This window comes from Eurosta solidaginis, chromosome 5 (assembly GCF_040869045.1).
Source record: "Eurosta solidaginis isolate ZX-2024a chromosome 5, ASM4086904v1, whole genome shotgun sequence".
NCBI classification, from domain to species: Eukaryota; Metazoa; Arthropoda; class Insecta; order Diptera; family Tephritidae; genus Eurosta; species Eurosta solidaginis.
This window is the reverse complement of record NC_090323.1, coordinates 73,238,932-73,263,714: the sequence shown is the minus strand read 5'-3', so window position 1 is coordinate 73,263,714 and position 24,783 is coordinate 73,238,932. Positions and strand designations below refer to the sequence as shown.

Below are 24,783 nucleotides of genomic sequence, written 5' to 3'. Positions count from 1 at the left end.
TGTACCTTTAGGTATCACATTTTCAAATTTTTAGGATATGACTATGTCTTTCACCAATCTAACGTAGTGAACTTAGTTTTGCTTGATTGCAATGAAATAAAATGTATAGCGGAGTTAGGTTTTAGTAAGGAACGGTTAAAAAATTTGCGTTGTGGCAAACTCAATAAATCGTAAATGAAACTAAGCAATTGTGTTAATGCTATTTCTATAGATGCTTTCATTTTCATTCACAGTTTAAACTTCATACCAGAGCCTAGATTCAGTAAGTGTGTGTTTTGAACTCAGACTAAAAATGAAGCGTCTTAAGTTTCAACTGTATAATAATTGAATACCGATCGAAATATCTAAACACTAAAGCAAGTCTTTTTCTGATAAGTACGTTGTTTCATCAAAAATTAATGACAATGCGTTTGTCCGAACATTCAACACTTCATTTTTAATGCCTCGCCTAAATTATCTCCCAAGTGAAATGTCATTGTTCTGCTACATTTTATTGATAGAGCAATTTTCGTGGTAAGAATTCCATTGGAGTAAATTGAAAATTATATGTGGGTAATAGATTTGCGGCATTTTTTTAGCAGTGTTTTGAATATTTGTTTCAGTGAAAAAGAAATAAAAGTACCAAAACCGTGCCGAAAAAGAACCAAAATTGAGAAAAAGGGACCAGCGGACCATATAGGGTTGGAGGAAATGGACTGAAGTGGCAACCGTGTTCTCAAATGCAAGCTTCCACATCAAATACATATACATATAAGTACATGACATTACGAAATACATTGTCGCGGTGTGAGGCTAAGTATTTTTGCATAAAAGCTTTTTGACCACCACAATACCACAGATTAAGTATAAAATTTCACAAAAATAATAAATTTTTTCGAAAAATCACACAGAATATCCGCAGTCATTGTTTACGAATTTAGAAGCAATGAGAATGGCAAATACGAACGTGTATGGAATGTAATGTCAAAACGTATATGCACATGGTTGTATCTATATGCACGAAAATGCTTTAAATCGCATGAAATTGTTAAAATAAAGTTCCAAATAAATGATAAAAACTTTAATATAAATAAAAAGATTCTTTTAATAACAACAAAAACGCCTTATATATTCTATATATATATCAATTGGTAGGGATTATCTCACTTTAAAATTTTTAGCTAAATAATCTAAAGCTTTTTTTTGAAACTGAGTCGAGAACTGTGCGTGTGTATGTGCGAATTTCACCGATCAGCTGTTAGTTGCGCTACTTGGTAAAATTTACTATGCCCGTGATTCAATTACTAGCGATTTGTTCTCCAACTGACAGCAGAGCGTTGACACTCTCAAATTCTAAAATAACTCCGGGTTGCATTTCTGTAGGAAGGAAAAAGGGGAATAATTTTCCCCATGATGGTAGGAATAGTACTATACTACCCTGCAAAAATCGTGTGACCAAAAACGCACACAGACACACGAAATTTTGACAGGGGTGACGATTTGGAATGAAAAATTCTCCAAATGAAATAGCATGTTGATAAATTTAGCTTTCCCACAATGTATCGTGCTCTCTCGCACCTATTATTTTTATAGGGATAGCAAAATACGTCATTTTTGCGTGCAAAAAAATCCGCCATTTCTAATTCAGCAGAGACAGCAAAACATTTGGTGGTCGAAAATTTTTTCAATTTTGAGAGTTTTAAATGGAATATCTCCGGAAAGATTTAAAATTAAGAGGGAGTTCTCCAGATCACATATATATATATTTTAAAGTGCGCAAACTTATAATTTAAAAGTTATTTGGTGTTAAAGTTTGCAAATTTCTATACAAATTTTATATGTGTATACGTATATATATGTGGCAGCACAGCTTTGTAATGTCATCAATAAAATATATGTATATATATATATATATATATATATATATATGTGCATGTTGCTACAAAAGCGCGATTGATTTAATAAAAACATTTATAATAAGTGAAAACAATGCAAAAATGAAATGTGAAATATACAAAAATGTGTATGTGGATTAAGGTTTTGAAAGATGTGTAAATTGTAATTTAAAGTGCTATAGAAATTTGCTAAATTTGCAAACTTTAACAACAAATAACTTTTAAGTTATAAGTTTGCACACCTTAAAATATATATATGGTAAAAACCAGTGGTCACGTATTGCATAACTGCTGCACCGCAAATCTGCCAAGCAATGTAAGGCACGCTGGTACGAATGGCTTGATCCTAGCATAAAGAAGACAGAATGGTCATGGGAGAAGGATGAAAAGCTTTTGCATTTTGCCAAATTAATGCCAACACAATGGCGTACAATTTCGCTGATTATTTCAGAGGGTTAACTGGCACCAATTGTTCACACCAAATTGTTAGGTACAGGATTCGCCACGGGTAGGTGAGGTTGGCAATCACAACCCCCTGAATCATTTTGGTCGGCATGTATGCCGCGGATATATTCTTGGCACTTGTTATTGATGGCTTTTATGATGCCACCAACGCAACCTGGACAGACGCCAATGCTCAGTCAACCACCCAAGCCGGGTCAACCTCCAATACCCGGACACGTCCGGACGTCCTGGTTATAATGTATGTTAATACAACTAATAATTTACAAATTTGCTGATGATTATTTTTGTGTTATTTTCTTTAGCAACCACCTGCACCTGTTACTGGTAAATATCAACAGCCGCAACAGTATGATCAAGCCCAACGCCGTTTAGATCCCGATCAGATGCCAAATCCGATAAGCGTTATCATTTATAATAAAAATAGCGCTGGTGGTGCTTTTATTACTAATGAACAGGGTTTATTACCACCATTGGTGACCACAAAATATGTGGTAGAAGATCAAGGTAACTCCTCGCCACGTTACGTTAGGTATCGATAATCGAAATTAATGTTTTGTTTGGCAATTACATTGACCTTTCTTCTCTGCAGGTCGTCTTTGTATTGCATACCTGCAACAGCTGATTTATTAAAAACAACAGCTTTGTCCATTACACTTACCGTCTCACCAATGGCACGCACGGTTGAGGGTGAATATGAGCCACCCATTGTAAATTTTGGTGAATTGGGTGCAATTAGATGCAATCGTTGCAAGGCTCAATAGCAACTTGTAGATGCTGGTCGTCGTTTCCAATGTCTAATGTGTAAAGTAACAAGAGATGGTAAAAAAAATATTTCACTTTTACTTGTCTTCATTGATCCATATTTTTTCTCAACAGTGCCAACTGCATATTTCCAACATTTGGGCCATACCGGACAGCGTGTCGATAAATATGAATGTCTTGAACTTGTATTGGGTACATGAGTATTTGTGTAAAAAATGCTTGGGTACCGATAGCTCTCATGGTAAACCTCAACTCATATCCAACATCAATGCCTCGCATTCAATTGTGGCACTGTACGCACTACATTGGGTTCACGTAGTATTGACAAGCATATTGTTGATTCCAGTGGTAAGGCCACAATTTCAAATGATGGGGAAACCATTATGAAACCATTGGATATTGTGAATCCAGCCGTAAAACTCTAGTAGACATCGCCAAATCTCAAAATGCTGAGGTAAGTTTTTTGTTATATTAGAATGTGTAGAATAAAAATGTTTCTCTTATGAGGTCGGCGATGGCACCACTTCAGTAGTATTTTAAGCATGTGAAATCTTAAAACAAGTTAAGCCAGATGTTGAGGAAGGCGTGCATGCACGTATCATCATTAAAGCTATACGTAAAGCATTACAATTATGCATGCTAAAATATGACATGGCTTTACATGTCGAAGCGCCAATCAAAGGAGCAACAAAGTGTTATTGGAAAAATGATCTGCCACAGCAATGTCCTCTAATGTCCAAGAGTATCAGAAAATTGTTGATGCTGAATGGCGTATTCTGTAGAATAAACTAGCTAAGTAAGGCGCCAATGTTGTGTTTTCTAAATTGCCAATTGGTGATGTTGATACACAGTATTTTGCAGATCGTGATATGTTCTGTGCTGTTCATGTACCAGAAGAAGATTGGAAACGTAGAATGAAAGCTTGTGGTGGTGCTGTTATGACTACAGCTAATGATATTAATTCAAGTGTTTTGGGTCAATGTGATTACTTTGAAGAACGTCAGGTTGGTGGTGAACGTTTCAACATTTTCCAAGGTTTGACATTAATTTCATTTTTATAGTTTAGAATTATTTAAAGGTTGCGTTAATGATTTTACGTGGCAGTGTTGAATAATTTTTGGAAGAAACTGAGCTTCGTTACATGATGCTAAATTGCTTGTGCGGCGTACAATTAAACATGATTCTGTTGTTGCTGGTAAGTCAAAATACAAATTGAAAAAAATTTCTAATCTTAGGGCCTCATTCTCTATTACGAAACGAACTTTCGATGCGGATCAGAGACGAATCGCTAGTGTATTTGCACTATGTTAAACAATGGCAACTTATCACTTGACAATTACTTTTGCCTTCCTGTTAGTTAGAAAAGTAAAGACCGAACGAAAATGATAGAGAATACCATTGCTAGACGATATCGTTTGGAGGCGAATCGTTCGTCTGAGCTATCGTTCGCAATACAGAATGAAGCCTTTAAATTTTTAAGTAATATAATGAAAAGATTGTGTCCAAATACCCCCAGCGGGTTAGGGGTCAGAATTTATCTGCGGTAGGTATGCCTGTCGTAAGAGGCGACTAAAATACCAGATTCAAGGGGCTGTGTAGCGCAGCCCTTCAGGTTGCCAGCGCAATATATAGCTTTTCCAAACCCAATTGTCAACATCACCTATCCGCGGCGAATCCTGTTTCACTAACAGACAAGGATCTGGGGGGGGGGGGGGGGGTGGATATGGAGGGATGGCCTGAAGGTTTAATGTGGCCACATAAATCGTTCCCGAGATAGTCGGGCAGGCACTTTAATGGTGCTGTGTTACTGGAGCGTACCGGATCTGTATCCGGCTAAAGGACCATCACATCGATAACACTCCCCAAAGCCTTCGGGGAGCAACCTTATCGCTACAAAAACAACAACAACATTGTGTCCAAATCCCGAAAAAAAAACTATAAAATTTGTGTCAGTGAAATGATAATTATTGCTTTTGGTTGTTAGTTTTTAGGCATCGTCATCGAGTTCCTTCTGATCGTATATGCCGGTTCTTTTGCATTCTTTTACATGCATAAAGTGCCGTTGAAGCCTTCCTCACCCTCTCCTCCACGTTGAGCTGCCATGACAGCTTACTGTCTAGGATCATTCCTAGATAATTTGTGCAAGGTTTCTCCCGTAGGGTCGCCCCTCCTAACTTAGGCCTGGTCCAATTAGGGACCTTGTACCTCTTTGTAAACAAGACCATATGCAACGTCATCTGCGTAAACCGTAAGTTTTTCTGGTCCCTCGTAGAATCCCCTAAGCAGCTGGTTAATGACCAGCGTCCACAGCAGAGCTGATAGCACCCCTCCCTGCGGAGTGCTCCTGTCCACTAATTTCGTGGCCGCGTACAATCCTCATTGCGATGTAATCTTACTGCAGTTTAACATGCAGTCGATCCATCTGGGTAAGGCTGGATGTACTTTAACGTAATTAAGACCATCAATAATCGCTCATTTAGAAAGCCCCGGCAATGCTTAAGAAGACTTCTAGAGCATATTCCTTATATTCCAGGGGTTTTTCTATGCCTATTACCACCCTATGCAATGCGGTGTCCACTGACTTGCCTTTGGTGTACGCCTGTTGTGTTGTGGAGAGCAGCTTTTCATCCACGTTGGACTTTATGTACACATCTAGCAGCCTCTCAAAGGTTTTGAGCAGAAATGATGGTAAGCTATTGGGTCTATAATCTTTAGGATACACGTGACCGATCTTCCCCGCCTTTGGTAGGAAAGCTACACGAGCAGTTCTCCAAGAGTGCGGTACATGATTCAGTTTATGCACCCATCGAATATTATTTTAAGCCATCCCACGACCGCCCTACTTGAAACTTGTAGCATGGCCGGACATGTACCATCTGAGCCCGGCGATTTCACCACCACTACGAGGTCCTCAGTAGTGTAATTAGGCAGCACATATGAATGCAGCTGTTCCCTTACCATTACTACAGCTCGCACCCGTCCTTCCGTTTGCGCATATTCCAGAAACCTTTCCTCCCGATGGAAGCCACGGCTCCTGTATCAGCGCGTTAGGAGGAGGAGTTCGCTCGACGCCACTTTACTGTGTTGGAGGTTTATCTGTAGGACTCGCAGCACCAATGGGCTGCTTGTCCCCCTCCAGCACCTTCATCGGGACGTCGTCGTCCTCCCCTAGCCCTTTTGGTTTAGAGTGTTCGAAGCCCCCTTCAGACTCTTGTACCTGTTGTGCCGGGTGTTCCTCTGTGCGACTCACAGCACCATCTGGCTGTTGGTCCCCTTCTAACACATTCGGAGTGACGTGGGCTACCTCCACCTGTCTTTTTTCCCTTAGGCTTTTGAGGTCCTTTTCGACTTCGCCCACGTCCAGCGTGTTAGGACTTTAATACCCGCGACTTCTTTTCCTGAGTAGCATATAAATTTTGCCTGTACCTAAGGACATTTTTCCAAGCTGCGCGTACAATATATCCTCCGCCTGCTTGTTTATTTGGAAAATGTATAACTGACCTTCCTCCGTAGGCCGAGATACAGTAAGTACCTTCCAATCCTGTGTCGGTATGTTCGGATTCTGATTCTGAAAAAGTCGCATTGTATCCTCCGACTTCATCACTCATATCCGCATCCATACCTTAACTTTTGGTACCTTGGGGATTTGCGCTTTATCCACCATCTCAAAACGCGCGTTCGTGCCCTGCCTTTGGGGTTTGGAACCACTTCCTCCAGCCACCGCAAGCTCGCGATGTTGTCGCACGCTATCATCTTCATACCATTATACCATCCCCCGAATCAAAGGTTGGAAGGAGCTTACTTGGTTATTCCCGCATCATCTTAAGCTCCTTTTCTACAGATCTCCACCTTTCACTAGTCATCTGTTCGAAAGGACTGCTACGATCAACCAGCGCCACAGGCAGTGACTGCTTTGCCACATCACTCATTTTCTCGGGAAAAGCCGGCGTCTTAGTGTTATTTCCCTTTGGCACCTCCGAGAAAGCCGGAGTCTTAGCTCCCTCTAGCACCTCCGAGAAAGTCGGAGTCTTAGCGTTATCTCCCTTTGGCTTAACTCCTACTTCCATAGTGGGAACTTCCCTCTGACTCGCAGCCTTCGAGGTAGTTGCTACCTCGCTATTGGGGCCCATCTGTCTTACAGCTTTGGGCCTACTTGTCTTGTCTATGGGACTGCCCTGTGTCGCGGCTCTGGGACTGGGCCCTTTCTGCCATTCGACGCTTCTTCCTCCTCATACCGGTTGCAGAACCGAGGGTTTCTCGCAGCAAACCCTTTGAACTGCCTTCGACCTACTTCTACCGCCTCATGAGCCCATGCCAAGCCCTCGATCTCCTCTTCTGTTGGGTCCACCACTGCTCCCAAACACGGTCGACATTTGGCATGTTTTAAATAAGGTCACCGATGATTTGGTTGATGAAAATATCAGGTTTCGCGAGGCGACAAAACTGGAGAGATTGGGGAGATAGCTGTTTATTTTATTACAAAGTTCATCGATGTAGGAAACAATAGCATAGGCGTAGAAGCAATAGTGACTCCTGGTGGTAAAGGTAGCTATTGATATGTAGAAGTTAAGCAGAAGTTTGAATATGAGTTTTTTTAAGTTATAGCAAAAAAAGCGTTGAGGATTTTTAATATCTTACCAGGTACCTTCGTACATGTTTCTAATAATGAAGAATAAAACCTATTCAAACTCAATTTTCACCAGGACAAAGCCGCTGAGACTTCGCTATACTTTAACATACAATACGTTACCCCATTTTAGCACAACTATCATTTTTTGATTTTATTAAATTTTATAAAATGTTTCTTCCTCTACAGTTCTATTTCGGTATTGGATGGTAAATATGGCTTTCGCATTTTCTCCATCAATAACTGTGAAAAGGTGGAAGAAATCTATGCGTGTAAATCTCACATATTATCTTGGTCGAGCGTTTCTTCAATAGCTCTCTAGTGGTGATGGTGACAGCAGAGAAACCCAACTGTTTATAAATGTTACACTTCAAAAAGAATCAAAATATCTTCCATTGCATCTACGGCTCAAATACCCACAGTATATGAATGAATCGGTTGCACGAACTGGGTCTGAATACTGAAACAGTACACATATTCAAAATCGATGAGGAGGCTGTGATGATGGTATAGGGTGAGTTGTTGAATAACATACGAAAACCACTTTAACCCATCTATATATTTGCATTACAGCTAAAGCTTTAAAAACAGCAAAATTGCTGGCGCCAAGCAATTGGAAAAGGCAGTGAAGCATTCATAACACTGTACGGATGGTGTAAAGTTAGAAACTGCTGTTGTAACAGCTACCACCGACACAACGGTCATCTCTACTTCGCCGAGTAGCGGCTGGTCCGACTATCTATCGAAGACAGTATAATCATATCTTTTGACAACACAGGTTAGCGATGTGCTTGCACAGGAAAAGATTTCAATTGGAAAGCAAAAACCAATTAAGAGAGTTTATTTATTGTTAAAGTATTTTCTTTTATTTATATCAACAGTATTAATTTATGTTGCAATATCACGTACATATATAATAAGGGATGTGATACGAATGCTGTCGGAATTAGATTTGAAACCAATCAATACTCCTGCTAAGGGTTGTAGAATTATTGCTTGAATAATTAGATTTAGAACAATAATAAGTCTGACTTTATTACAAGTCGTACATTTTTAAGTTCATCAATTACGACAGCATTCGGATTCCACGACACCTTTGAATATTCTTGATTTGAAAAAAGAGTAAACGTAATCTGAATTTCTACTAAGCTTTAAGTTGTAGATTATTCAAATAATTGAAGTTTTTTCTGAAGCTTAAAATTATTTTCTACTCGCTTAGAAAAGATTTCAATTGGAAAACAAAAACCAATTAAAAGAGTTTATGTTATTATTAAAGTACTTACTTTTCTTTATATCAATTGTATTAATTTAAGGTGCAATATCACGTACATATATAATAAGGGATGTGATACGATTGCTGTCGGAATTAGATTTGAAACCAATCAATACTCCTGCTTTGGGTTGCAGAATTATTGCTTGAATGATTAGATTTAGAACAATAATAAGTCTGACTCAATTAATAGTCGTACATTTTTAAGTTCTTCAATTACGACAGCAATCGGATCCACGACACCTTTGAATATTCTTGATCTGAATTTCTACTAAGCTTTAAGTTGTAGATTATTCAAATAATTGGAGTTTTTTCTGAAGCTTAAAATTATTTTTTGCTCGCTTAGAAGAGATTTCAATTGGAAAACAAAAACCAATTAAGCGAGTTTATTTATTATTAAAGTTCTTCTGTTTTATATGAACTGGATTAATATAAGTTCCAAGTTCATGTACATATATAATAATATTGAAAATAATAAATATTGAAAATTCAATTTTTTTGGTTCATATTTTATTCATATGGCTGCTCCAGGTAAAGTAAATCTGCAGGTAAAATTCACGTTATATGGCGGTTATATAAATGGTAAAACCGCAGTAAAATTGATTGTAAAATGACTCGAAAATGTAGAGTGAAATGACGGAAAAATGACCGCCATTTGACGAGCATTGTGACGTGTGTGAGCAGCACAGTGCTATGCTCACATCCTATAAGTGGGAGCGGAATGCACGATCACATTAATAGGAACGAAACGGAAAATTTGGTCACAAAAGTTCATCACGCCCATGCAAACGTGACTATGAATATAACCGCTGCAGAAAGTCACAATGACCGTAAAATGACTAGTAAAATGACGTGGAGCGTTTTTGCAGGGTAGTATGAAAGGTGTATGTTACCCTGCAAAAACGCTCCACGTCATTTTACGGTCATTGTGACTTTCTGCAGCGGTTATATTCATAGTCACGTTTGCATGGGCGTGATGAACTTTTGTGACCAAATTTTCCGTTTCGTTCCTATTAATGTGATCGTGCATTCCGCTCCCACTTATAGGATGTGAGCATAGCACTGTGCTGTTCACACACGTCACAATGCTCGTCAAATGGCGGTAATATTCTCCGTCATTTCACTCTACATTTTCGAGCCATTTGACAATAAATTTTACTGCGGTTTTACCATTTATATAACCGCCATATAACATGAATTTTACCTGCAGATTTACTTTACCTGGAGCAACCATTTGATTAAAATATGAACCAAAAAAATTGAATTTTCAATATTTATTATTTTCAATATTATTATATATGTACATGAAATTGGAACTTATATTAATCCAGTTCATATAAAACAGAAGAACTTTAATAATAAATAAACTCGCTTAATTGGTTTTTGTTTTCCAATCTCTTCTAAGCGAGCAAAAAAATAATATTAAGCTTTAGACAAAACTCCAATTGTTTGAATAATCTACAACTTAAATCTTAGTAGAAATTCAGATCAAGAATATTCAAAGGTGTCGTGGATCCGATTGCTGTCGTAATTGATGAACTTAAAAATGTACGACTAGTAATTGAGTCAGACTTATTATTGTTCTAAATCTAATCATTCAAGCAATAATTCTGCAACCCATAGCAGGAGTATTGATTGGTTTCAAATCTAATTCCAACAGCAATCGTACCACGACATACTTTATTATATATGCACATGAAATTGTAACTTATATTAATACAGTTCATATAAAGAAAAGTAAGTACTTTAATAATAACATAAACTCTCTTAATTGGTTTTTCTTTTCCAATTGAAATCTTTTCTAAGCGAGCAGAAAATAATTTTAAGCTTTAGAAAAAACTCCAATTATTTGAATAATCTACAACTAAAAGCTTAGTAGAAATTCAGATTAGGTTTACTCTTTTTTCAGATCAAGAATATTCAAAGGTGTCGTAGAATCCGATTGCTGTCGTAATTGATGAATTTAAAAATGTACGACTTGTAATTAAGTCAGACTTATTATTGTTCTAAATCTAATTATTCAAGCAATAATTCTACAACCCTTAGCAGGAGTATTGATTGGTTTCAAATCTAATTCCGACAGCAATCGTATCACATCCCTTATTATATATGCACGTGATATTGCAACTTAAATTAATACTGTTGATATAAAGAAAAGTAAATACTTTAATAATAAATAAACTCTCTTAATTGGTTTTTGTTTTCCAATTGAAATCTTTTCTTGTGCAAGCACATCGCTAACCTGTGTTGGCAAAAGATATGATTATACTGTCTTCGATAGATAGTCGGACGAGCCGTTACTCGGCGAAGTAGATATGACCGTTGTGTCGGTGGCAGCTGTTACAACAGCAGTTTCTAACTTTACACCATCCGTACAGTGTGATGAATGCTTCACTGCCTTTTCCAATTGCTTGGCGCCAGCAATTTTTGCTGTTTGTAAAGCTTTAGCTGTAATGCAAATATATAGATGGGTTAAAGTGGTTTTCGTATGTTATTCAACAACTCACCCTATACCATCATCATAGCCTCCTCATCGATTTTGAATATGTGTACTGTTTCAGTATTCAGACCCAGTTCGTTTGATGCAATATTTTCGATTTGATGAATATGTATACTATCCGTTAGGCAGACAATTAGGTGCGTTCGATTCATTCATATACTGTGGGTATTTTAGCCGTAGACGCAATTGATATATTGTAACATTTGTAAACAGTTGGCAGTTGGGTTTCTCTGCTGTCACCATCACCACTAGAGAGCTATTGAAGAAACGCTCGACCAAGATATGTTGCGATTTACACGCATAGATTTTTTCCACCTTGTCAGTTATTGATGGAGAAAATGCGAAAACCATATTTACCATCCAATACGGAAATGGAACTGTGGAGGAAGAAACATTTTATAAAATTTAATAAAATCAATAAAATTTAATAAAATCAAATAAAGAAACATGTACGAAGGTACCTCGTAAGATATTAAAAATCCTCAACGCTTTTTTGCAATAACTTAAAAAAAAACTCATATTCATCAAATTTTTGTTTTACTTCTACATATCAATAGCTACCTTTACCACCAGAAGGAATCACTATTGCTTCTACACCTATGCTATTGTTTCCTACACCGATGAGCTTTGTAATAAAATAAACAGCTATCTCCCCAATCTCTCCAGTTTTGTCGCCTCGCGAAACCTGATATTGTAACCAACCAAATCATCGGTGATCTTATTTAAAACATGGCCGCGCCAAATGTCGACCATATGACATTACCCTACCGACTGTCTTACACCTTAAAATTTTGGGTGTGACTTTCATCAGGATTTACATTTTGGTGAGCACGCAGCCGCAATTGTTCCGAGAATTCAGAGCCGTACCAAAATCCTCAAATCCCTCGCTGGCAGTACCTGGGGAAAGGATAAAGAAACGCTCATGACTACACACATAGCAATTAGCCAGCCGATTAAGTGCTATGCGTCACCCATATGGTCGCCAAGCCTAAAAATTACCCACTGGAAGCAGCTACAGGCCTGCCAAAATACTACTCTCAGAATTGCCACGGGCTGTCTTCTTATGTCCCCAGAACACCATCTGCATAATGAGGCGAGAATACTCCCCATCAGGGAGAGAAATGAGATGCTGACCAAACAGTTCCTGTTGAATACCCAGAAACCTGAGCATCCCAACAGACATCTAATTGGTCAACCAGCACCGCCTAGGTGCCTAAGGAGTTATCTCCGTAAGCATTTTGAGGAAATACGGCTCCTGAGAACCCAGCCGTATGAAGCGAAAAAACACAAGCAGGTCCTTGGTGAACTCCATAAACAAGCGTCGGACCTTTATGCTAGGAATTGCCCGGTGAATCCAGTACTCAAAGAAAAGTATCCAAACCTCGCGGAAGAGGAACGCATACTCCCCAGAGAAAAGCGAGTCACTCTAGCTCAACTTCGTTCTGGATACTGTAACAGGTTAAACTCTTACCTATCCAGAATCAACCCCGACATACAAAATGTATGCCCCGCTTGCAATGTGTCCCCACATGGCACCAACCATCTCTTTAATTGTAATGTGGAACCAACGCCTCTAACACCCCTTTCATTATGGTCCCCCCTGTCGAAACAGCAAGTTTCCTTGGACTCCCGTTAGAGGATATTGATGATAATTTCTGATCGGTCGCACCTATTGGATGGCGCGAAGCACTGCTACAATAACAACGTGTGAAAGATGGTTGCATCATTCGTTTGTTGCTCCCTGTTGCTTTGCTTATATTTTTTTTTCTCAATTTTAAACAAATTCGCAACAATAACTAAACTTTTAATTTGTTAACAAAAATAGAAATGCGCAACAAAATTTCAATTGGCAAATCAGCTGACTTCGAAGATTCGAAATTCCTATTCCCTAATTATTGTTCTCTCTAGGAGAAAAGAATTGGAGGAATTTTTCTGCGGTGCTATTAAGGCAATGACCCTTGACCTCGAGTAATTTTTTTTTAGCTCGAATAGGATAGATGGGGACATTTAATTTTAATATTTTTATGGTAAACTAGAGGTCCTCACTAAAATTTGGCTTTGTAGTAATTTTTGTTATTTTAATTGTCTAAATTAGCCGTTCTAATATTAAAATCGCCACTCTCAATACAAATCAAAAAACAAGTATGAAAAAGTTGTTAACGTTACAGTGCTTATGGATTCATTTTAAGAGTGCATTAAAAGAAAAAAGTTTTGTTAAGCACATTTTTAAAAAGGAAAGGAAAGGTCGGTAAAAATGAGGCTTACCATATATTCATATCGGCTGCTGAGTGGAATATCACCAAATCTCGGCTGCCGTTCCAAAAACTTCCTTTCTCAGAATTCGTTTGAAGAACGCCCTATCTTAGAATTTTTTTCATAAGCACTCCAGCTATTGTCAAAATGTGTTGTATTTGAGCTCAGATCGGTCATTTTTGAAGCCAAATCTGAGTTAGGGCATTCTTCAACCGAATTCTGTGATAGGGCTTTTCTAATATACGGGGTTATTCAAATATTTTCTGAGAAAGGTGCTTTTCGAAACGGCACCCGAGACCGGGTGATATTGTTGTAGCAGTGCTTCGCCCCACCTAACTGCTACAACAACAACCGGTTGATATTCCAATCAGCAGGCGATATGGATATAAGGTTTCATTTAGTTGTCCCATTTTAACTGAGCTTTTGTTTTTGTGCCTTTCGTTTTACGGATATGTTTAGATATAAGTTTTTTTATTAACTTTTAAAATAAATCAATTTTTAACTGCCGGCCGTTCAAACTCTGAACCCTATTGTATATTCTTACGATTTCAATGAGAATGATTTCCCACACTCTGAGCACGAGTATGGTCGCTCGCCGGTATGCATACGTATATGGCGCTTTAGCTTAGCTGAAGTTGTAAAATCTGTGAATTAACGATCAGTAAAATGAATATCATTTACAATCACAGTCTTATAAACCTTTACCCTTGTTGCAGAAATTGCACGTATATTTTCGTTTGGGTTTTGGCGGCTGCTGAATTTTAGTGGCCAAATTTTGCTTTAATTTAGCCTCCTCCTCCTTTAAGGCTGTCATATTTCGCTCCCGCGTTTCTGGATCTTCGTCTTTGTGCGTAGTTAAATGCGTACGTAACTCCGTAAAGTGAGGAAAAGTTGATGGGCAAAACTCACATCTATGAATATTTTTGCCCAGATGTGTACGTAAATGCGACAGAACTGGATCGCTTACAGCAAAGGTGCATTCGCAGTATTCGCATTTGTATGGTTTTCCACCGGTATGAGTACGTATATGACGGCGTAGATTTAGAGCGTAGGTAAAGCTTTTTTTTTAAAAGCTTGTTGTCGCTGAAGTTTCACTGCCTTTTTGAGCGCTTTGAAAGCTTATGTGTGATGATGCATCATCACCACCCAAAGAACTATTAGACTGATCTTCGCAATTTTCCTCTAGTATAGTAGATGGTCTGAGAAGTCTCACAATTTTCAAAGGTGAAGTTTGTAAAGTGGTATCGCCCACTATTGTGGAGTCCCACATTTTAGATGGCGCTTCAATATCTTCTAGTAGTGTTACATCAATACTTTTTAAAGGAGTTTCATTATCCAATTGATGCTGCTCCTGTACGCATAAGTCATGCAATAGACGTTGCAGTGATTGTGCTTCTTCATCTATTTCTTGTAGTTCTAAGATTATATTATTAAATTTATAACACGCAATCTTATCAACTTTCAATATGTTGTATATTCACTTACCTTGTTTACAAGGGATTTTAAAATAGTTTCCATCGGCGCTGCGCTTTTTAGCATATTCTTTAACCATATCCTTGTTCTCGCTATGTATGTACTTAAATAGTGTGCTGTCAGGATCGGATGCTGTTTTATCACACATTTTTTCCAAAGACATAAAACTTTCATCAGACGTACGTTGCTGTTGGCATTTAAATATAGTACGTCACAAGATGCCTTAGTTGAAAAATTATAAGGAATCCTCTTTATAGTGTTTGCATTGTTGGATTTATTTTCATCCTCCATTTCAAATAGTTTGTTCATTGCATTTCCGCTAACAGCAACGTTGCTTTCGTGTTGATCCACATTCGCTACATGAGGAGCTGCGCGTGCTTCTAGCAAAGTTTGTAGATCCTCCTCTAAATCCAAGCTAAAGCGTTGGCAAGATACCGGCTCTTTAGTAGGCGTTGTAGCCTTTCTAAATGTGTTCGTGAATCGAGAAAAAAATGTTGAAGATATTGTTTGTATTAATTTTTAATAATAGGTATATAACACCATGCTAAAGTGATTTATCTTTTTAAAAGTAAAGTAATAAAGTTCTACAAGCTAGTAGCTACTTTTTAGTCAAAGATTTGGAAAAATTTCAAATTCTTATATAGTAAGCCAATTTACTCTACAGTATTTAAAACATCCATCTCCATGCTCACTCGAATGGCTCATCATAAACAAGCATGCAATTTTAATGATATATTTATAAGCATTTACCGTTGCATGACAAGTAATTTCTTGACTTTTGCACGCCAAGCTTTATTTGCTTGAAATTTTTCCAATCCAGACATTTGTATTCAGGAAAATTGAAAAAGAGCAACAAACATCCAAGTTATATTTTGTTGAACCACAGCAGACAAGGCACGGTAATCTTCCAGGGTTTTCGTTACGAAATATCTTTTCCAGATAAGCTTATACCACTTGAGCACGCTACGTTGTGTTATTATTTTATCCAATAGTTTCTTAATGGTTGCCCCATCATTTGAAATTGTGGCCTTACCACTGGAATCAACAATATGCTTGTCAATATTACGTGAACCCAATGTAGTGCGTACAGCGTCCACAATTGAATGCGAGGTATTGATGTTGGATATGATGAATATTTTTTACATAAAAACTCATGTACCCAATACAATTTCAGGCATACCGCCGATAACACACATTTTAAACGACGTTGTGTCCAAATCACTGAGCGGTTTTTCTTCTATGATTTGTAGCAATTCTTCAACAAACGTTGGATCATGTATGGGATGCGACCAAAGTGGACCGCCCATCTATATTTGGGAATATAAGAAACAATTTGGTGTGAACAATTGGTGCCAGTTAACCCTCTGAAAGAGCGACTGACGCGCCTTTTTGAACGGACATAACCGTTTAAACGGTTAAGCACAAATTAAGAAGGAAAATATTTGATTTATTCGAGTTTAAATACTTAAGTGGGATAGTTGAAACTTACATGATGTTTATCACCGCAATGCGCACAATTTGTATTAACATTTGGTCCAGTTGGTATACCGAATTTTTCTTCCGCATTGCCTTTATCTGAGATCTTGCTTTTTACAATACCCATAGGCTGTAGCGTATAGGTATCACAACCAGTGCATTGAAATACCATTCATTGTTTGCTGTGTTCATAATATAAAGATATGGTAAGTAATTGGATTGTGGTAAAAGGCCAAAATGCTGTATACCAACCTCATACTATATTTACACTTCGCTTGACTACTATGCATACGCACAAATACGCGTATATAAAAATTGGCAGAAATGCTCAAAAGTGGCTCAATATATTTTCCATAACGATTAGAGTGCGTTTCAATGCAATGCAATAGTATACGCAATCCCATCTCATGGCAGCATTTCATACGCAAAGGCACAGAACTATATTTGGCATTGCAGGCTTCAGGCGTATTGCCTGCCAGCACAGCCATATCATTCGCAGTTACAAGTAATGAACCCCCACTCGTCAGTGATTGTATAGCGCCATCCAGAAAGCGATTCGGACAACCATAAGGATCTAGGTCTATAACATCGAAACGCTTCTCATATGAAGTTGAAAGGTACATGAGAGTCCTATTGCGAATTTTATTATTGATTATTACAGTTAAATCACTAGCTATTGATTCGTATATCAAACCTACATTGCATCCCCTTCGCTTGGCACAATTAAATGTTCCACTCCATTGTGTCGCATATTTACGCTAATGGAATCTACTGCCACCTTAGATAAATCATTTGCAACAATTTCACGCACGCCTGCTACTTCTTTTGCATAACTTATGCTACGTAAACTTGTTGCAGCAAGCGCTTCCAATATTCGCAGTCCATCGTCGTATTTTACACCACCAGCCGTGTATGGTTTCTTGTCATTAGCATTGCTTGCTTTCCTTTGTATTTTGTGGATTTTTATGCGCCGCCGCTTCCCGCTCTCTTATCAACCGCTTTGAGTATACATTAAGTACTGAAATACTTAAATCACGATTAAATTCGTGTACTGGATTGTAGAATACGGCCCCGCCGGCAATAATTTCTGTAGTGCTTTCTTTGATCACACGTTCGGGTGCTTTGTCGTTCGTAGCGATCTGTTAATTCATAAAATTTAGGGCGATTTTGTTAATAACGCGAAACATATATTTACCTTATTTTCAGATATTTCCTCAACTTCCATTTTGGCTTTAAACTGCTGTGCATCCAAGTTTTTGTTATCAGCTGTTCGGTGGTGGCATACGCTGGCTGCTGCTTTCGTTGAACAGTGAATCGTGGAAACTGTTTCAACAGAGGAAATATTTAAGCATTAAAGATGCACAACACTGTTTTTTTATAAATCAACGATGATAGCCAGCCTTGGGAGGTTGTTGCTGCTGCTATCGTGGCGTTGCATTACCCGGTTGCTGTTGTGGTATATACCTTGGTATAACTGGATGTGGCGTCATTGCCCCACCTGGTCCAGTTGATGCGGACCACGAACAACAACCACCACGACCTACACTGTTTGGGTTCACTTTTTTTGCTGCAAACACACCTCCGTCACAATAATTAATGGAGACCATGGAGGGGTATCTCAACAAGAGAGGCTATTTTATTGCACACATAGCCGTTTTTTTACACCGAATTTTCTAATCTTTTTTTTCAATTTTGGATAATAAATCTTAATGGTAACAAGAATTTTTTTCTTGTATGTATGTGGAAATCAAAATTTACTATTCTGCATTAGAATTGCTCACGATTATTTATACTATGCTATTACATATTTCACTTTCTTTATAAACATGCACACATTGATACGAGTTTTTTTTGCTAAAACACACTTTAGTAGACCAAAAAATATTAAAGAATGCGTATATTAATTTCTGCAAAATGTAAATCACACAAATTGAAAAACATTGTTTACTATATAGCAAGGCGAATTCAGTAGAGGTGGTATTATCCCAACAGCTGATTGCTTCTTCTTGATAATTTTCCATACAAAGCCTTGTACAACAAAATGTCAGTTAATCGAAATCTATGAAAATTTTCTTTTGACTTGACATTCTTCTGCACGGCGAATTGCTTGAATTCGCTTTGCCACCACCTGATATGGATTCGCCTTGATAGAGTGGAAGGCACTCGCAGGCCGTGAAAATAGGCACTCGAATGGAGTGGAATGAAGAACAGTAGGAAGACCAGAGTTGCATTGGATCAATCATTGTATCAATATTAAAGATAAATTTAGAAAATATAATTAAATACTTGAGTATAAGCAAATATTTTCTTTCAATTACTGCAATTAAGGTGTCCTAGATGCTATATATTCCAAAATTATAACATTTTATGTCTGTTTAAAAATTTAACTTCAATTTCCCTAAGATTTCCGTAATATGGCCATTAGTGATGTTTGTGTGTGTGTACAAATTGTGAGCGATCAGTTGTTAGTTGCGCTACTTGGTAAAGTTTACAATGTTGAAAAAATGTTCCACTTTTCTGCAGAATTAGAAATGGCGGATTTTTCGCACGCAAAAATGACGTATTTTGCTATCCCTATGAAAATAATAGGTGCGAGAGAGCACGATACATTGTGGGAAAGCAAAATTTGTCAGCATGCTATTTCATTTGCACAATTTTTCATTCCAAATCGTCACCCCTGTCAAAAATTCGTGTGGCTGTGTGCGTTTCTGGTCACACGATTTTTGTAGGGTTAATAGTTATCAATTTTGCATTTTAAAGTATTGTAACGAATTTAGCATGGTTCAACTATATACAGGTTGGCTCATCTGTAAAGCAACAACGTATGTCTGTTCAAATTGTCAAAATCTGTGTATTGGTGTTGGTGCGAATGGTTTGGAATGGAAACATAAAACTTAGCAGTTTTTGTATGTGTAAATAAAATGTTGCCAATGTGTTGGTTTCATTTTGAGTTTGCCATCTCCTTTTGACAATCCCTTCGACCATGCAATGACATAAATAAAATCAGCTGATGAGATAAGCCAACCTGTACATAATTGAACCATGGAATTTAGTGAAACTCCGCTGATTTTACACCTTCTACTAACGTTCGTATAGCTAAACTGTTAAATAATGCAAAATGGCCTTTATTAAAGTACTTCCAATAACACTGGTACTTCACAACCAATAGCTTGCTTAAATCAAACTGATTGCCATGCCTCATCTGGCGCTGCTTTTATACTCTTCGGTTTCCTCGTTTGCATATATCTAGGCGTTTTTATATTTACTACTTGTTTACCAGTTATAAACTCACCAGCTATAGCTACAGATGCACGATTATAGCTCCTCGCGTAGCCATATGCGCATGTATATGTGAGTGATACTTCCACCGATGATTGCCTACTTTTGGGAGTATGTATCTCAGATATATGCATGTGTTTGCGCGTTTCTCTCCGCTGCTTGTATGGACATTTGTGTAGACATAATGATTGATTTGTTTATGTGCGCATACAAGTCACTGCTCAGTATCGGCTTAGAGATGATAGTATCCATTTTGTTGCTAATATTCGTCACAGTATATATGCTTAAACGCACAGACGAAATAAATAAGTACATATGTACATGCGGGTTACTGTACCATATAGATACTTTCGCGGAGATTGCGGATCTTTGCAACAAAACAGGTGCAAATTCAAACTTTTTATCAGGGATGCACCTTAACGTTAAGCTAATCGTTTATAAAAAAATTTCCACTGTTTCCGTTGAAACACTTCGAAATATTATCGATAAAGAAATTATCAAGATATATTGTATCTCGTTTTTAACCGAAACGAAAAGCTTCCGTTAACGTTAAAAACGTTAACAAAAACGTGATAATTTATGTTTGAATTGTGCTGACAATGCTATAGCCATGGTGAAGCCGTAAGGTGGTAACAACGAGCGCACATACACACACAAACTCCATGTAATTTGTTTGTGTAATTCGTTGGTGGTAATGTCAAAAATACTCCGAGAAATGTTCGTACTGTCAAAATTCATGAGAAAAGTTGCAATCAGCTTGGCTAATGCTTTCACCTTTAATGACTTCGCCATCAATCAGCTTTGCCAGCATAGTTTGAAATTAATAATCAACATAAACGATTTGATTTCTTTTTGATATGGCAGAAAACGAAACGAAATCATTTCGTTAATTTGACGTTCTTAACGTTAATAAACGAAACGAAATGACTTTGTTTCGTTTATTAACGTTAATTATCGTAACGAAATGATATCGGTTCGTTTGTTAAGCATGCCTGCTTTTTATATGTACTTTGTATTAATTTCTTACAAATACATACACTTGTATGCTCACATTGTCCGTTAAGTGCACCGGTAAGCAAGACAAGATTTTTATATGTGCTAGGAATTCGACTTGGAGAAAATTCGCTTCATCCATTCGACAGAATATGAACAAACCTCCAAATATTCATAAACAGTTTCAATGGAAAAAGTGATTTTATTATAAATATTTTCGTTAACATTTTAATTTGAATTTTACTTTGATATAGTTAATTAGGTATAAGTGAATATTAAAATATTTGCTACAACTTGGTTATTTTAACTAAAATATATATTGTGTGCTAAATAATTATCAATTTACAAATTCATTCTATGTTATAATATAATTATAGGTGACTTAATTCTAAAATCATAACACGGCCACCTGGTTGTAACAGGCGATACGCCCCCATAAGACCAGAAAATAAATAAAAATGTGTACCAATTGCAATAATAATATATTAGGCGTAGCTTTACTATGTTATCAATATGCCTAGGGCGTGGAAACTGTACAACTTATTATTAATAATATTAGCCAATCCGGTATCACGATTGCCGTTAAGGATTCAAGTTCGGCCCTAACCTCAAAAAGTAGAAAAAATCACCGGTGTTAAAAAAATTCTGATTGCATTACCACATCCGCATTCTTTTTTTTTTGTGCGGGTTTGTGTTTTTAATGCATCTATATACTCCCTATATGATTCCTAAAACAATCCCGAATTAGTCTCGAAATAATTGAAAAATTATACCTAAATTATGCCAAAATAGTCCAGATATGATCCCAAAATAGGCAAAAGTTATTTCGAAAACAATTCCAAAACGATCCGCACTGCGTTTTTTTGGCGCACGCAAACAACCGGCGTTTTTTGCCCTAACCCAAATAAGCATGCGTTGCGACAATGTAAAGCAGGTGTGCAAACGTCAAATCTAAATGTCACGCAGAACAAAAATTGGAAATCGAGTTAAGCCCCCATTACTGATATTTAGCATAGACTTGACTTGGCTTGAGAACTGTCACTTACAGTTCCGTTAAATCAACATTGCATGTTACTGATTACTCAAAACTTAGCAACACTTAACTTGACTTAGAAGTCTGTTGAATTTTGATTTTCTATGTAAGTTCTAAGTGAAGTTTACATTTTGAGATGCCATTTGTTTGTTTCCATTTCATTTTGACATTTTGTCATACAAATTTACATTTAAATAAAGATAAATTTCAACGCTGATTATGATGCCAGATTGTATGCGCCAAGTGGAGTATAATCGTGGCTAAGTTGCCAAGTTTATACTATTTTCACACACACGGCTTATTGAATAATAAAGGCAGTTTTCTACATTAAGACGCTTATTGAGCTCAAACTTCCATACAAGTTTCGAATCTATAATTATTTCATTAGTTACTTATCGAATGCCTAATGAAGTCAAAAGCACAATGCAACTCTGTTGGCAGCGTTCAGTTTCTTAGTTTTCGGTGTGTCCAGTGCTCAAAAATGTCATTTGTCAAAGTAAATGTCATTGTCTGTCATATAGCATTGTCATTTTATTCGCTTGACATTTCATCCTTCATACTAATGGAGCAGTTACTTCTGTGTGAAAGCAAAAAATTTACGATTTCCTTAGAAGGTAAAATGAGATGATTAAGTTTGTTGTCATTTTATTCGCTTGACGTTTCAACTTTCATACTAATCGAGTAGCTACTTATGTGTGAAAGCAAAAAATGTACGATTTCATTAGAAGGTGAAATGAGATCATTAAGTTTCTGTGTGAAAACAGTATTACGCCAAGTCAAGTCAAGTCTATGCTAAGTATCAGTAATGGGGGCTTTAGGTTCTCACGCAGCAAATTCAATTTGGGTTGCTCTCATACAAGTTGTATGTGCATGAGACAATTTTGACAGAAAATGACTTGCGTGCGTTTATATTAGGTTGACTTGTAAGTCGCCTTTGTGCGTGACCAGCATGGTGCCACAAATGATTTGAAGAAATCGTGCCGACGACGAGTATTAGAGTTAGCCCAGAACAACAGCTCGAAAGTGTGACCATTTTAAGTATTTTTCCCTCCCTCCGCAACTCCTGAGATTTTTTGACCGATCCGAGAGATATTGGGGCAAAACCCGGATCTTTCCAAATGACTGAACCGTTGATTTACTTAAATACATATAAGCCAAACCTTTCCAAATATTATTTTTTTATTTTCGTACTAAAAGCCTCCCAGATAACAATCCGCAACTTTAGGATATTCTTCCAGATCGTAAAACATATGTATTATTGACGTCAGTCGTATGTTTCCATATTCGTTAGTTGCGGATAATGTGTTATTCTGAAGTCCAGCCATTCAGTTTAGAGGTTTACGCCGATTACTTTGTCGGCGCGCCGACCCCCCGCCGCCCCACCGGTATATAATAGAGCTTACTATAAAAATGGTCACGAATAAATTTTAAATTTATGTTTTACAATTAATTGTCTTATCTCAAAATAAGCAATAGAATTCACAATTAAACAGCAGTAGCGGGTATTTCCTAATGCCTAACACCTGCAAATATTGATTCATTATTAATTTTTGGTATAAACTTACCAGTTTTCATGTGTTGAAAACAATATTTTTTTCAAGAATAAATAAAAATTACAACGTCAAATAAATATAAGTGTTGCTTAAATATATTTTTATACCAAAATTTTGCCTTTAACTACTTTTTTTAAACAAACTTGCCAAGAAGCAACACAGTCAGGGGCTGACAGTTCAACTTGGGAGCAAGATGGCCGCAATTGTCAAAAATTTTGACTGCCGAGCAAACCTCTTGTGATTGAATCATGTAATACTCCTATATTGCTAATAGAATATGCTCGCAATGTGTATTGAATTCGAAATCAAAACAAGACAGCCTATAAAATTTTTGTGATTGTAGCAGCATAGGTGTGACCAAGGCAAATTCAACAAGGTAGAATTGACAACTGAAATATTTAGTTTTTGTAGGAGTTTTTCCTTCAAAAATTTGTAAACAAGCGTAATAACCCTTTGCGGTCCAAGCACAGTATTTGGACACATACAATTGTCTTGTTAAAAAATTATATCGCATATGCTGAAGCCGAAAAATGACCAAACCGGGAAGATTCTTGGCCAAACACTAATTTAAACTAAAAAGCTGCAACCTAGAAATCTAATGGATCGATTTTTGACACGTGTGCTACTTTAGAATCTACCTTTTTGGGGCCTTAGTATTTGGGCCAGGCAGACTCTTGGCTAAACAATAATTTCTAGGCGCCCCCTAGAAATCTAACGGAGCCACTTTTGCCACCAAGACCTAGTTTAGAAAATATGTATCTATTTAAGGATTTTAGTTTTATGAAAATCATTAAAACAACGTTCTTTTTTTATACAATAGTCTTTGCCATTTTTTTATTTTTAAATGCATTTTTTTTATGTTTTTGCATCCTCAATTTTTTGTTTAAATGCTTAATTCTAAAAAATATTCGGCATCTAAAAAAAAAATTTCAACATCTTCCAAGTGTATGCCTTTGCATAGCTCTAGCAAATTTGGCAATCATTTTTTTTGGTGGGATATTTCTTCACCATTGTATTTGGCGAAACCCTTTTCTAAATATTTAATTTTATTAAAAAAATCATGGTTGGGCTTACTAAGGCTAGCATATTCTCTTTTATTTATCCAGCTGTAAGAAGCCGAATTTTCTTCTTCATAGTGCGTAAGATCAAGTTTTCGGATTATATATCCAGCAATGTAGGCCAGGCCATCTTCATGCATTTCATCTAACTCAACAGTTTCATCTAT

General features: G+C 37.1%; 2 protein-coding genes and 1 long non-coding RNA gene across 19 annotated transcripts in view; 2 read left to right on the top strand and 1 right to left on the bottom strand.

Moving 5' to 3' along the window:
* LOC137234009 (tRNA (guanine(26)-N(2))-dimethyltransferase-like) overlaps positions 1 to 18,637 on the bottom strand; it is a 454,486-nt gene extending 435,849 nt beyond the window's left edge. The window contains exons 1-10 of one of the 10 annotated variants that reach the window (XM_067757653.1): positions 17,896 to 18,148; positions 17,399 to 17,839; positions 16,953 to 17,330; positions 16,714 to 16,882; positions 15,975 to 16,531; positions 15,237 to 15,687; positions 14,457 to 15,167; positions 14,296 to 14,395; positions 11,506 to 11,875; positions 10,258 to 11,446 (exon numbers count right to left, since the gene is read on the bottom strand). In XM_067757653.1, the coding sequence (XP_067613754.1) occupies positions 11,818 to 11,875; positions 14,296 to 14,395; positions 14,457 to 14,565 (267 nt within the window). In that variant the 5' untranslated portion in view covers positions 14,566 to 15,167; positions 15,237 to 15,687; positions 15,975 to 16,531; ... (2 more) ...; positions 17,399 to 17,839; positions 17,896 to 18,148 and the 3' untranslated portion in view covers positions 10,258 to 11,446; positions 11,506 to 11,817. The other 9 variants (XM_067757652.1, XM_067757651.1, XM_067757646.1 and 6 more) reach the window with 9 other exon arrangements.
* Positions 1 to 24,783, top strand: part of LOC137234010 (uncharacterized) — a 274,015-nt gene that overhangs the window by 152,145 nt on the left and 97,087 nt on the right. The window lies entirely within an intron of this gene.
* LOC137233510 (uncharacterized) lies at positions 1,552 to 9,491 on the top strand. Of its 8 annotated transcripts, none has more exons than XR_010947492.1 (9): positions 1,552 to 1,751; positions 2,145 to 2,577; positions 2,642 to 2,868; positions 2,929 to 3,158; positions 3,216 to 3,555; positions 3,609 to 4,105; positions 4,163 to 4,296; positions 7,918 to 8,242; positions 8,302 to 9,491. It is a non-coding gene; the product is annotated as an uncharacterized lncRNA (long non-coding RNA). The 8 variants fall into 8 exon arrangements; XR_010947498.1 differs by having other exon boundaries at positions 1,557 to 2,577; positions 3,609 to 3,897; positions 3,963 to 4,105; XR_010947495.1 differs by having other exon boundaries at positions 1,557 to 2,577; positions 3,609 to 3,897; positions 3,953 to 4,105.